The sequence below is a fragment of the Hypanus sabinus genome, chromosome 29 (genome assembly GCF_030144855.1).
Source record: "Hypanus sabinus isolate sHypSab1 chromosome 29, sHypSab1.hap1, whole genome shotgun sequence".
Lineage (NCBI taxonomy): Eukaryota > Metazoa > Chordata > Chondrichthyes > Myliobatiformes > Dasyatidae > Hypanus > Hypanus sabinus.
The window spans coordinates 41,799,934-41,814,176 of NC_082734.1; the positions used below are offsets into that span (position 1 = coordinate 41,799,934).

Here is a 14,243-nt window from a genome sequence, read left to right on the forward strand (position 1 = left end):
TGGGGGGGTGGTGGCAGCCAGCGTTGGGCTTGAACCAAGGCCAGAAGGTGAGAGAGGAGTGGAGCCCCTCCCCATGCTCGGTGGTGGGGGGGTGGTGGCAGCCAGCGTTGGGCTTGAACCAAGGCCAGAAGGTGAGAGAGGAGTGGAGCCCCTCCCCATGCTCGGAGTGGTGGGGTGGGGGGGTTGGCAGCCAGCGTTGGGCTTGAACCAAGGCCAGAAGGTGAGAGAGGAGTGGAGCCCCTCCCCATGCTCGGAGTGGTGGGGGGGGGATGGCAGCCAGCGTTGGGCTTGAACCAAAGCCAGAAGGTGAGAGAGGAGTGGAGTCCCTCCCCATGCTCGGAGTGGTGGGGGGGTGGTGGCAGCCAGCGTTGGGCTTGAACCAAGGCCAGAAGGTGAGAGAGGAGTGGAGCCCCTCCCCATGCTTGGAGTGGTGGGGTGGGGGGGGGGTGGCAGCCAGCGTTGGGCTTGAACCAAGGCCAGAAGGTGAGAGAGGAGTGGAGCCCCTCCCCATGCTCGGTGGTGGGGGGGTGGTGGCAGCCAGCGTTGGGCTTGAACCAAGGCCAGAAGGTGAGAGAGGAGTGGAGCCCCTCCCCATGCTCGGAGTGGTGGGGTGGGGGGGAGGGTGGCAGCCAGCGTTGGGCTTGAACCAAGGCCAGAAGGTGAGAGAGGAGTGGAGCCCCTCCCCATGCTCGGAGTGGTGGGGTGGGGGGGAGGGTGGCAGCCAGCGTTGGGCTTGAACCAAGGCCAGAAGGTGAGAGAGGAGTGGAGCCCCTCCCCATGCTCGGTGGTGGGGGGGTGGTGGCAGCCAGCGTTGGGCTTGAACCAAGGCCAGAAGGTGAGAGAGGAGTGGAGCCCCTCCCCATGCTCGGAGTGGTGGGGTGGGGGGGAGGGTGGCAGCCAGCGTTGGGCTTGAACCAAGGCCAGAAGGTGAGAGAGGAGTGGAGCCCCTCCCCATGCTCGGAAGGACGGGTTGCCAGGCTGGCTGATGGGGAACTTGGCTGGATGTCAGGAACTTCCAATGTGCACGCGCAAGAGGTCACTGGTGTACTCTGCTTTCAGACTGGGAAGGGATCGAACTGAATATCTTGTTATCAGGTTGTCTTGCATTTAACAGTCTATACTCTGCTCTCTCTGTAGGTCTCCACATTACGCCTGTCCAGAGGTCATCAGGGTAAGCTCTATTCTGTCTGTGTGCCTTTTTTGTTGCATTTTGATTCTATAAGACATTAGAGGAGAATTAAACCATTGAATCTTCTTCACCATTCCATATTGGCTGATTTACTTCCCCTCTCCCCTTAACCCTTAACCCCTTTACCAATCAAGAACTTATCAAACTGCACCCAATGACTTGCCCTTCCCAGCTGTCTGTGGCAATGAATTCCACAGATTTACCACCCCACTGGCTGAAGGAATTCCTTCTGACCTGAGTTTTAAAGGGTTGTTGTTCTATTCTGAGGCTGTGCCCTCTATCCAGGCCTTTCAGTATTCGGTAGATCCCTGCTCATCCGTCAGAACTCATCTTGTACAGGCCTCATCGCACGTTAGTGCCTTCATTCCCGGGATCCTCCCAGGGCCCGCACATCATTCCTTGGCTAGCGGCCCAAAAACCGCTCAAGCGTTCCGTAGGTGGTCTGACCAATACCTTATAAGGCCGTTGATATGGAGGACACATTTCCATCGTTCCATGCCATCGAATGTCAGAACCTGACCCTGTGGAAGTTGGCGCAGTGCCTTTTCTCCAGACGCTAGGCTGAAAGGACTGTGGCCGTAATTCTTCAAGCTGAAGTTCCAGTTTAACTGTCAGTCACCAATACATGAATTAGCCAAACGAAACCGTGTTCTCTGGGGCAAAGGTCACAGATGAGCATGGCCTGTATATTGATGGTGTATGGGATGTTTCCTCCACCGGAGGGCAGCACCAACAGGTGGGGCCAGCCCCCAACCCGCTACAGATTCCAGCTCTCTCCCACATCGCCTCCGCCATTCCTCTCCCGAGTGTTTGCAAGAGCTGACACCGCAGAACGAGGGCCTGACGCGAGGAAAAAATTGAGGCAACACAGCTCCCCCACCATCAGTCTCACCAATGAGCTGGTAAACCAGACCAGCAGCACCCTTGTTCCGATTGGCGCTTTAGCCTGTTCAGTCCATGACCGATTCTTCCACAACTGCCCAGCTGGCAGGAAGACCTAGAGGCTGGCTAGGCTTCAGTTGGAAAAAGGGTGGGAAGGCCACTGCTACGGAATCCCTCAGTCACTGTAAAGAAATCCACCCAGGCTGACTGTATGCTCCTTGAGCCAGATCCACCATTCGAAATGTTCCAGGCCAATCTTGTACCTCATTCACTTTCCCATCTGCTGTTCTCGGCATTGAAAATTATTATTTCAGCCCTTATATGTTCAATAGCAAAGCCCAGTAGGGAAAGAGCCTCTGGGATTCTCTCCATCTCAGTGCAAAATGCCTGGCCCGTTGTGCTGAGACTCAGTAAGATCACTGAGTATTTCCAGACATCCCCAATCCCCTCAGCATCCTCTTAGCGCCTCCAAATCATAAACTTAGAAAGATTGGCTTTATTTGTCACATACACATCATAACATTGGAACCTGCAGTTCAATGTGTCATTTGCGTCAACGGCCACCAGTCTGAGGATTGTGCTAAGGAGGGGACGGCCTGTGAGTGTTGCCTTGACTCTGGCACCGACATAGCATGCCCACAACGTACTATCCTGTGCGATTTTTGGAATGTGTGAGGACACCGGAGCTCCCGGGGAGAACGTATGTACTTCTGAGAAGCAACGACAAGATTGGTGCCACACTCAAGCGTTACACTAGCCACTACGCTAACATACGTCACAGAGTCACGGCCTCTTGTTCTAGTCAGCAGCGGAACAGGACGATACAAGTGGAGGAAGAAGAGAAAGGAATTTGGCAACACTGACCTGTCTGTTTTCCGATGACAGGGAGAGAAGTACGATGGGCGGCGGGCGGACGTGTGGAGCTGTGGTGTCATCCTCTTTGCTCTTCTGGTGGTAAGCAGCAGGATCCTGGGGTATTACCTCGGGGCCGAGCAGCCCATTGTCTCCTCCGAGACTGTTACTTGCCAAACCCCTACCAGTCCTGACGCACAGAGGGCAGGGCAACACGCACTAAATGCTGGAGGAAGTCAGCAAGTCAGGCAGCATCAGTGAAGGAAAATAAACTACCGATGACTCTGGCTGAGACCTTTCATCATGACGGGGGGCGGAGGAGAGAGTGAGGGAAGGTAGTGTCCCAGGGTGGTGGAGGGGTGTAACATTGGATGGGGGAGGGGAGTTTGGGGGAGGGGAGTATCACTGTACGGGGTGGGGAGTGCGGGGAGGGGAGTATCACTGTATGGGGTGGGTAGTGCGGGGGAGGGGAGTATCACTGTACGGGGTGGGGAGTGTGGGGGAGGGGAGTATCACTGTACGGGGTGGGGAGTGTGGGGGAGGGGAGTATGACTGTATGGGGTGGGGAGTGTGGGGGAGGGGAGTATCACTGTACGGGGTGGGGAGTGTTGGGGAGGGAGTATGACTGTACGGGGTGGGGAGTGCGGGGAGGGGAGTATCACTGTACAGGGTGGGGAGTGTTGGGGAGGGAGTATCACTGTACAGGGTGGGGAGTGTTGGGGAGGGAGTATGACTGTACGGGGTGGGGAGTGCGGGGAGGGGAGTATGACTGTACGGGGTGGGGAGTGTTGGGGAGGGAGTATCACTGTACAGGGTGGGGAGTGTTGGGGAGGGAGTATCACTGTACGGGGTGGGGAGTGTGGGGGAGGGGAGTATGACTGTATGGGGTGGGGAGTGTGGGGGAGGGGAGTATGACTGTATGGGGTGGGGAGTGTGGGGGAGGGGAGTATCACTGTACGGGGTGGGGAGTGTGGGGGAGGGGAGTATGACTATGGGGTGGGGAGTGTGGGGGAGGGGAGTATGACTGTAAGAGGGTGGGGAGTGCGGGGGAGGGGAGTATCACTGTACGGGGTGGGGAGTGTGGGGGAGGGGAGTATCACTGTACGGGGTGGGAAGTGCGGGGAGGGGAGTATCACTGTACGGGGTGGGGAGTGTGGGGGAGGGAGTATCACTGTACGGGGTGGGGAGTATCACTGTACGGGGTGGGGAGTGTGGGGGAGGGGAGTATGACTGTAAGGGCTGGGGAGTGTAGGGGAGGGGAGTATGACTGTACGGGCTGGGGACTGTGGGGTAGGGGAGTATCATTCTACGGGGTGGGGAGTGTGGGGGAGGGAGTATCACTGTACGGGGTGGGGAGTGTGGGGTAGGGGAGTATGACTAAGGGCTGGGGAGTGTAGGGTAGGGGAGTATGACTGTACGGGGTGGGGAGTGTGGGGGAGGGAGTATCACTGTACAGGGAGGGGAGTGTTGGGGAGGGAGTATCACTGTACAGGGTGGGGAGTATCACTGTATGGGGTGGGTAGTGCGGGGGAGGGGAGTATGACTGTAAGAGGGTGGGGAGTGTGGGGGAGGGAGTATCACTGTACGGGGTGTGGAGTGTGGGGAGGGGAGTATCACTGTACAGGGTGTGGAGTGTGGGGGAGGGAGTATCACTGTACAGGGTGTGGAGTGTGGGGGAGGGAGTATCACTGTACGGGGTGTGGAGTGTGGGGGAGGGAGTATCACTGTACGGGGTGTGGAGTGTGGGGGAGGGAGTATCACTGTACAGGGTGTGGAGTGTGGGGGAGGGAGTATCACTGTACAGGGTGTGGAGTGTGGGGGAGGGAGTATCACTGTACGGGGTGTGGAGTGTGGGGGAGGGAGTATCACTGTACGGGGTGTGGAGTGTGGGGGAGGGAGTATCACTGTACGGGGTGTGGAGTGTGGGGGAGGGAGTATCACTGTATGGGGTGGGTAGTGCGGGGGAGGGGAGTATGACTGTAAGAGGGTGGGGAGTGTTGGGGAGGGAGTATCATTCTACGGGGTGGGGAGTGTGGGGGAGGGGAGTATCACTGTACAGGGTGGGGAGTGTTGGGGAGGGAGTATCACTGTACGGGGTGGGGAGTGTGGGGGAGAGTATCATTCTACGGGGTGGGGAGTGTTGGGGAGGGAGTATCACTGTACAGGGTGGGGAGTGTTGGGGAGGGAGTATCACTGTACGGGGTGGGGAGTGTGGGGGAGGGGAGTATGACTGTAAGAGGGTGGGGAGTGTTGGGGAGGGAGTATCACTGTACGGGGTGGGGAGTATCACTGTACGGGGTGGGGAGTGTGGGGGAGGGGAGTATGACTGTAAGGGCTGGGGAGTGTAGGGGAGGGAGTATCATTCTACGGGGTGGGGAGTGTGGGGGAGAGTATCATTCTACGGGGTGGGGAGTGTGGGGGAGGGAGTATCACAGTACAGGGTGGGGAGTGTTGGGGAGGGAGTATCACTGTACAGGGTGATGAGTGTTGGGGAGGGGAGTATCACTGTACGGGGTGGGGAGTGTTGGGGGGAGAGTATCACTGTACGGGGTGGGGAGTGTGGGGGAGGGAGTATCACTGTACAGGGTGGGGAGTGTTGGGGAGGGAGTATCAGTGTAAGAGGGTGGGGAGTATCACTGTATGGGGTGGGTAGTGCGGGGGAGGGAGTATCACTGTACGGGGTGGGGAGTGTGGGGTAGGGGAGTATGACTGTACGGGGTGGGGAGTGTTGGGGAGGGAGTATCATTCTACGGGGTGGGGAGTGCGGGGGAGGGAGTATCACTGTACGGGGTGGGGAGTGTGGGGGAGAGTATCACTGTACGGGGTGGGGAGTGTGGGGTAGGGGAGTATGACTGTACGGGGTGGGGAGTGTGGGGTAGGGGAGTATGACTGTACGGGGTGGGGAGTGTTGGGGAGGGGAGTATCACTGTATGGGGTGGGGAGTGTGGGGGAGGGAGTATCATTCTACGGGGTGGGGAGTGTGGGGGAGGGAGTATCACTGTACGGGGTGGGGAGTGTGGGGGAGGGGAGTATGACTGTACGGGGTGGGGAGTGTTGGGGAGGGAGTATCACTGTACGGGGTGGGGAGTGTTGGGGAGGGAGTATCACTGTACGGGGTGGGGAGTGTTGGGGAGGGAGTATCACTGTATGGGGTGGGTAGTGCGGGGGAGGGAGTATCACTGTACGGGGTGGGGAGTGTGGGGGAGAGTATCACTGTACGGGGTGGGGAGTGTGGGGTAGGGGAGTATGACTGTACGGGGTGGGGAGTGTGGGGTAGGGGAGTATGACTGTACGGGGTGGGGAGTGTGGGGTAGGGGAGTATGACTGTACGGGGTGGGGAGTGTTGGGGAGGGAGTATCACTGTACGGGGTGGGGAGTGTGGGGTAGGGGAGTATGACTGTACGGGGTGGGGAGTGTGGGGTAGGGGAGTATGACTGTACGGGGTGGGGAGTGTTGGGGAGGGAGTATCATTCTACGGGGTGGGGAGTGTGGGGGAGGGAGTATCACTGTACGGGGTGGGGAGTGTTGGGGAGGGAGTATCATTCTACGGGGTGGGGAGTGTGGGGGAGAGTATGACTGTACGGGGTGGGGAGTGTGGGGGAGAGTATCACTGTACGGGGTGGGGAGTGTGGGGGAGGGAGTATCACTGTACGGGGTGGGGAGTGTTGGGGAGGGGAGTATCACTGTACGGGGTGGGGAGTGTGGGGGAGGGAGTATCACTGTACGGGGTGGGGAGTGTTGGGGAGGGGAGTATCACTGTACGGGGTGGGGAGTGTGGGGGAGAGTATCACTGTACGGGGTGGGGAGTGTGGGGGAGGGGAGTATGACTGTACAGGGTGGGGAGTGTTGGGGAGGGAGTATGACTGTACAGGGTGGGGAGTGTGGGGGAGGGGAGTATGACTGTACAGGGTGGGGAGTGTTGGGGAGGGAGTATGACTGTACAGGGTGGGGAGTGTGGGGTAGGGGAGTATGACTGTAAGGGCTGGGGAGTGTTGGGGAGGGAGTATCACTGTACGGGGTGGGGAGTGTGGGGGAGGGGAGTATCACTGTACGGGGTGGGGAGTGTGGGGGAGGGAGTATCATTCTACGGGGTGGGGAGTGTGGGGGAGGGAGTATCACTGTACGGGGTGGGGAGTGTGGGGGAGGGGAGTATCACTGTACAGGGTGGGGAGTGTTGGGGAGGGAGTATCATTCTACGGGGTGGGGAGTGTGGGGGAGAGTATCACTGTACGGGGTGGGGAGTGTGGGGGAGGGGAGTATCACTGTACAGGGTGGGGAGTGTTGGGGAGGGAGTATCACTGTACAGGGTGATGAGTGTTGGGGAGGGAGTATCACTGTACGGGGTGGGTAGTGCGGGGGAGGGAGTATCACTGTACGGGGTGGGGAGTGTTGGGGAGGGGAGTATCACTGTATGGGGTGGGGAGTGTGGGGGAGGGGAGTATCACTGTATGGGGTGGGGAGTGTGGGGTAGGGGAGTATGACTGTACGGGGTGGGGAGTGTGGGGGAGGGGAGTATGACTGTACGGGGTGGGGAGTGTGGGGGAGGGAGTATCATTCTACGGGGTGGGGAGTGTGGGGGAGGGAGTATCACTGTACGGGGTGGGTAGTGCGGGGGAGGGAGTATCACTGTACGGGGTGGGGAGTGTTGGGGAGGGGAGTATCACTGTATGGGGTGGGGAGTGTGGGGGAGGGGAGTATCACTGTATGGGGTGGGGAGTGTGGGGTAGGGGAGTATGACTGTACGGGGTGGGGAGTGTGGGGGAGGGGAGTATGACTGTACGGGGTGGGGAGTGTGGGGGAGGGAGTATCATTCTACGGGGTGGGGAGTGTGGGGGAGGGAGTATCACTGTACGGGGTGGGGAGTGTTGGGGAGGGAGTATCACTGTACAGGGTGGGGAGTGTTGGGGAGAGTATCATTCTACGGGGTGGGGAGTGTGGGGGAGAGTATCACTGTACGGGGTGGGGAGTGTGGGGGAGGGAGTATCACTGTACGGGGTGGGGAGTGTTGGGGAGGGGAGTATGACTGTACGGGGTGGGGAGTGTGGGGGAGGGAGTATCACTGTACAGGGTGATGAGTGTTGGGGAGGGGAGTATGACTGTATGGGGTGGGGAGTGTGGGGGAGGGAGTATGACTGTAAGAGGGTGGGGAGTGTGGGGAGGGGAATATCACTGTAGGAGGCTGGGGAGTGCGGGGAGGGGAGTATCAGTGTAAGAGGGTGGGGAGTATGTAGGGGGTGGGGAGTGTGGGGAGGGGAATATCACTGTAGGAGGCTGGGGAGTGTAGAGGAGGGGAGTATCAGTGTAAGAGGGTGGGGAGTGTGGGGAGGGGAATATCACTGTAGGAGGCTGGGGAGTGTAGGGGAGGGGAGTATCAGTGTAAGAGGGTGGGGAGTATGTAGGGGGTGGGGAGTGTGGGGGAGGGGAGTATCACTGTACGGGGTGGGGAATGTGGGGGAGGGGTGTATCACTGTACAGGGGTAGGAAGTGTGGGGGAGGGAGTATCACTGTATGGGGGTGGGGAGTTTGGGGGAGGGTTGCGAAGGGTGGAATGACTCGTGTCCTGTCCCTCTGTAGGGTGCGCTGCCCTTCGACGACGACAACCTTCGGCAGCTGCTGGAGAAGGTGAAGCGAGGGGTCTTCCACATGCCTCACTTCATTCCCCCCGACTGCCAGGGCCTGCTGCGGGGCATGATCGAGGTGGACGCAGAGAAACGCCTGTCGGTCAGTCTCCCTGCCCCCGATCGTCTCTATCCCTGTTACTGATTTATCTCTCAACATCACTGAGCTCGGAGGCACATCAGTGTTAGCCTTGGGGAAGGGAATTAGTGTAACCCCATGGGGATGGGTATCAGTGTTACCCCATGGGGATGGGTATCAGTGTTACCCCATGGGGAAGGGAAACAGTGTTACCCCTTGGGGAAGGGAATTAGAGTTACCCCATGGGGATGGGAATCAGTGTTACCCCTCGGGGAAGGGAATTAGTGTTACCCCATGAGGATGGGAATCAGTGTTACCCCATGGGGAAGGGAATCAGTGTTACCCTATAGGGTGGGGAATCAGAGTTAGGCCATGAGGGGAGGGGTGGAATCAGTGTTACCCCATGTGGGTGGGATTCAGCATTATCCAATGGGGAGGGGAATCACAATTATTCCATGAAGGTAGGGTCATCAGCGTTACCCCTTGAGGGGAATCAGTGTTGTCTCTACGATATGGTTATCAGTGTTACCCATTGGGAATCAGTGTTATGCTGTGGGGCATGGCCATTGATGTTAATCCAGGGGAGGGTCATTACTTTTCTCCCAAGAAAATTATCAGGATTACTCCAATGAGGAAAGGTCAATGTTACACTATTGGTGAAGATTATCAGTGTTACCCTACTGGGGAAGATTATTACTGTTGCCCCATTGGTGAAGAATAACAGTATTACCCCATTGGGGAAGATCATTAGATTAACTTCATTGGGGAAGATTATTAGTTTGCCCTCATTGGAGAAGGCTGTTGGTTTACCCCACAAGTTTATGAAATGTGAGTTACCTGGCAGGGAAGTGTTTACTGCTTTTGGAGATCTCCCTCCTGACTCTGCCACAATCCAAGATTTCTCTACAATAGAAAGCTTCTAATCTCGATTCTCTTGTTAAACTCCTTTCCTTTCTCTCTCTCCCGTGACTCATCGCTGCCCACAGCTGGAACAGATTCAGAAGCACTCCTGGTATCAGTAAGTATCCAGCCTAGAGGCAGGCCTCAGCTCTGGGTGACTCCTTCCCCTCTCCCCTTCACCCCAGTACAGAGGGAGGGGCTGGTTTCTCAGCCCAACCATGAAGCTGCCCGAGCCGTACTCCCAGATCCTGGGGGAGTACACGCCAGCAACTGATCTCCACTCTCTGGCAGGGGCCGGGAAGGGTTAGCTCCTTCTGTACATGGGGAAAGGGAGTCCTCCCTCTAATTAGGAAAACAATCTGCTGGAGGAACCCAGAAGGTCAACAGATATCTGTGGAAGTAAATAGACATAAGACCATAAAACATAGGTCAGAATTAGACCATTAATCCCTTCAAATCTGCTCCACTGATGGATAAATAATTGCTGATTTATTATCCTGCTCAACTCCATTCTGCTGCCTTGTCCCCGTATCCTCTGATGCCCTTTCTAATCAAAACTCTATCAGCCTCTGCTTTAAATTTACTCAGTGATGGCCTCCACAACCATCTGTGTCAATGACTTCTGCAGATTCACCACTCACCTGCTAAAGAAATCCCCCCTCAGCTCTGTTTTAAGGGACATCCTTCTATTCTAAGGCTGCCCTCTGGCATTAGACTCTCCCACTGTAAGAAACACTCTCCATGTCCACTCTATCTAGGTCTTTCAATATTCCCCCTTATTTTCTAAACTCCAGCAAGTACAGGCCCAGAGCCATCAAACTCTCCTTCCAAGTTAACCCTTTCATTACCAGGATCATTTTTGTGAACCTCCTCCGGACCCTCTCCAGTTGCCAGCATTTCCTTTCTCAGATAAAATGCCCAAAAATGCTAACAGTACTCTAAGCGCGTGTTCAGGTTGACATCCTTTGTTGAGTTCAGGTGAGGGGTTTCCATATGAATTGTCGTTTGTTCAGTCCCTCTCACAGATGTCGCCTGTCCTACTGAGGTCCTCCAGCTTCAGAATACAGCATCTGCCTCTTGTGTCTGCCTACCGCTGTTGGCTGAGTGCTAGGGAGAGGGGGGTCTGCGAATCGGGAGGGGTTGTGTTGCTAGTGCTAACCCCGGACTTTCTGCACCCCTGTCTGGATGGACATTTGCCCTTGGGAAAGGGTCACTGGGATGTGGGCATGGTAAATACTTCACACAATAAGAAATAAACCACTCACAGCTATGTTCCCCTGGGTGGGGTTCAGATCAACTGGACAAGTGCTTTGCAACTCCACCCCAGGACTGACTTCCCCTTCCCCTTCCTCTCTCCGTTCCCTTCCCTTCCCTTCTCTTCCTTCCCTCCCCTTCTCCCCCTCCCCTTCCCTCTCTCCCTTCCTTTTTCTTTTTTCCCTTCCCTCCTTTCCCTCCCCTCTCTCCGCTTCCCCTCCCCTTCCCTCTCTCCCTTCCTTTCTCTTCCTTCCCTTCTCCCCTTCCCATCCCCTCCCCTCCCCTTCCCTTCTCCCCTTCCCCTTCCCTCTCTCCACTTCCCCTCCCCTTCCCCTTCCCTCTCTCCCTTCCTTTCTCATCCTTCCCTTCTCCCCTTCCCTCTCTCCCCATCCCCTCCCCTCCCCTTCCCTTCTCCCCTTCCCCTTCCCTCTCTCCACTTCCCCTCCCCTTCCCCTTCCCTCTCTCCCTTCCTTTCTCATCCTTCCCTTCTCCCCTTCCCTCTCTCCCCATCCCCTCCCCTCCCCTCCCCTTCCCTTCTCCCCTTCCCCTTCCCTCTCTCCACTTCCCCTCCCCTCTCCCCTTCCCTCTCTCCCTTTCTTTCTCTTCTTTCCCTTCTCTCCTTTCGCTCCCCTTCCCCTCCCCTTCCCTTCCCTTTCTCCCCATCCCCTCCCCTCCCCTTCCCCTCCCCTTCCCTTCCCTTTCTCCCCATCCCCTCCCCTCCCCTTCCCCTCCCCTTCCCTTCTCCCCTTCTTCCTCTTCCCCTTCCCTTCAATTCTCCCCTTCTCCCCTTCCCTTTCCCCTCCCTTTCCCTTCTCCCCTTCCCCTCCCTTTCCCTTCTCCCCTTCCCTCTTCCCCTCCCTTTCCCTTCTCCCCTTCTTCCTCTTCCCCTTCCCTTCAATTCTCCCCTTCTCCCCTTCCCCTCCCCTTCTCCCCTTCTCCCCTTCCCTCTTCCCCTCCCTTTCCCTTCTCCCCTTCTTCCTCTTCCCCTTCCCTTCAATTCTCCCCTTCTCCCCTTCCCCTCCCCTTCTCCCCTTCCCCTCCCCTTCCCCTTCCCCTCCCCTTCCATTCTCCCCTTTCCTTTCCCTCTCTCCCTTCCTTTCTTTTCCTTCCCCTCTCCCCTTCCCTTCTCCTTCTTCCCTTCTCTCTCTTTTCTCTTTCTTTTCCATTATCCCCTTCCCACTCCCTTTTTCCTCTTCCTCCTCCCCTTCCCTTTTCCTCTTCCCTTCTCCTCATTCCTTCTCCCCTTTCCTCTCCTTCTTTCCTCTCCCCGCCCTTCTCCCCTCCTTCTCTTCCCCTTCACTTATCCCTTTTCATTTTCCCCCCTCCGCTTCTCCCCCCCACTTCAATTCTCTCCAACCCTCCTGCATTGCCTTTCCCTTCCCCTCCCCCTTTGTCATGGTCAAGCAGTTCCACACTGCCAGCTCCTCGCCCCTGCCCACCCACCAGTGCTGTTTGTATACAAGAAGCAGGTGGTACTTACTCAGTCATGGGGCATCGAGTCGCACAGCACGGGGCCGAGCCCTTTGCTCCAACTGTCCCACGCTGACCCGGAACCAGCCCGTGTTTAAAGTGAGAGGGAATATTTAACTTAATGCTCATAAGCAGAGGCAGGCCATTCAGTCCCTCGATCTGATTCGCCTTGGCTAATCTTCTAGCTCATTACCACTTTCCTGCACTAAATCCCTATCTGAGAAACTTTCAGTCTCTGTCCTGAAGATACTCAGTGACAGAGCTTGGGGAGAATATTCCAAAGATTCCTTGCTCCTGTCCGCACTCCAGTGGTTGATTCCAGCCCCACCCTGTAGGGGGACACCCTCCTAGTTTCACCTCTCGTTCTCCTCAACTGTGGGCTGTGGGTCATGCCATCGTGTCTGCTTATTGTAGGGCAGTCTCCAGTCACTGATTTGGAAGTTTATCCCTCGTTGGGTAGGAGACTAGAATGCCCACTGTATTCAAGAGGAGACCAAACTAGGGAAGATTTAGAGACAGGGATGTTGTTCACCCCACTGACATGCCGAAGTTTGCACAGATTTGACAAGACCTCTAAAACTTTGACAAACGTCTATAACGGCACGCTGGAGAGTATCCTAACTCCGAAAGTTCAAAGTGCATTTATTATCGAAATCTCTATACCATAGAAAACCTTGAGGCAGGCAGTCCCAAAACACAGAAACACAATAGAACCCACAAAAAAAACTCCACACAACAAAATCCATCGAACGCCCAATGTGAGAGAAAAGAACAAATGGTGCAAACGATAAAAAAGTAAACAAATAACCCTCGGAACATGAACCGCAGAGCCCGAAAGTGAGCCGGCAGCAGCAGAGCCAGGACCCTGATGGCCGCAGGCCACAGTCGCAGAGCCAGTTCAGTGTGAGGTGGACGGGGACCCCGATGGCTGCAGGCCACAGTCGCAGAGCCAGTTCAGTGTGAGCTGGATGGGGACCCCGATGGCTGCAGGCCACAGTCGCAGAGCCAGTTCAGTGTGAGGTGGACGGGGGCCCCGATGGCTTCAGGCCACAGTCGCAGAGCCAATTCAATCTGAGGTGGACGGGAGCCCGACGGCTGCAGACCATAGTCGCAGAGCCAGTACAGTGTGAGGTGGACGGGGAGCCCGATGGCTGCAGGCCACAGTCGCAGAGCCAGTTCAGTGTGAGGTGGACGGGGACCCCGATGGCTGCAGACCACAGTCGCAGAGCCAGTTCAGTGGGAGGTGGTCCAGGACCCCGATGGCTTCAGGCCACAGTCGCAGAGCCAGTTCAGTCTGAGGTGGACGGGGAGCCCGATGGCTGCAGGCCACAGTCGCAGAGCCAGTTCAGTGTGAGGTGGACGGGGACCCCGATGGCTGCAGACCACAGTCGCAGAGCCAGTTCAGTGGGAGTTGGTCCAGGACCCCGATGGCTTCAGGCCACAGTCGCGGAGCCAGTTCAGTCTGAGGTGGACGGGAGCCCGATGGCTGCAGACCACAGTAGCAGAGCCAGTTCACTGTCAGGTGGTCCAGGACCCCGATGGTTGCAGGCCACAGCCTCAGAGCCAGTTCACTGTGAGGTGGTCCAGGACCCCGATGGCTGCAGGCCACAGTCGCAGAGCCTGTTCAGTGAGAGGTGGACGGGAGCCTGATGGCTGCAGGCCACAGTCGCAGAGCCAGTTCAGTGTGAGGTGGACGGGAGCCTGATGGCTGCAGGCCACAGTCACAGAGCCAGTTCAGTGTGAGGTGGACGGGGAGCCTGATTGCTGCAGGCCACAGATGCAGAGCCAGTTCAGAGTGAGGTGGACGGGAAGTCCGATGGCTGCAGGCCACAGTCGCAGAGCCAGTTCAGTGTGAGGTGGACGGGAGCCTGATGGCTGCAGACCACAGTCGCAGAGCCAGTTCAGTGTGAGGTGGTCCAGGAGCCAGAATGCTGCAGGCCACAGTCGCAGAGCCAGTACAGTGAGAGGTGGACGGGGACCCCGATTGCTGCAGGCCGCA

General features: G+C 57.0%; 1 protein-coding gene across 1 annotated transcript in view; it reads left to right on the forward strand.

Annotated features, from left to right (window-relative positions):
- The first annotated feature begins 269 nt into the window (after positions 1-269).
- LOC132382818 (serine/threonine-protein kinase BRSK2-like) overlaps positions 270-14,243 on the forward strand; it is a 256,493-nt gene continuing 242,519 nt past the window's right edge. Inside the window, exons 1-5 of the mRNA XM_059953272.1 lie at positions 270-392; positions 1,115-1,171; positions 2,957-3,025; positions 8,498-8,644; positions 9,607-9,638. Of these exons, the coding sequence (XP_059809255.1) occupies positions 270-392; positions 1,115-1,171; positions 2,957-3,025; positions 8,498-8,644; positions 9,607-9,638 (428 nt within the window). The remainder of the gene's footprint in view (positions 393-1,114; positions 1,172-2,956; positions 3,026-8,497; positions 8,645-9,606; positions 9,639-14,243) is intronic.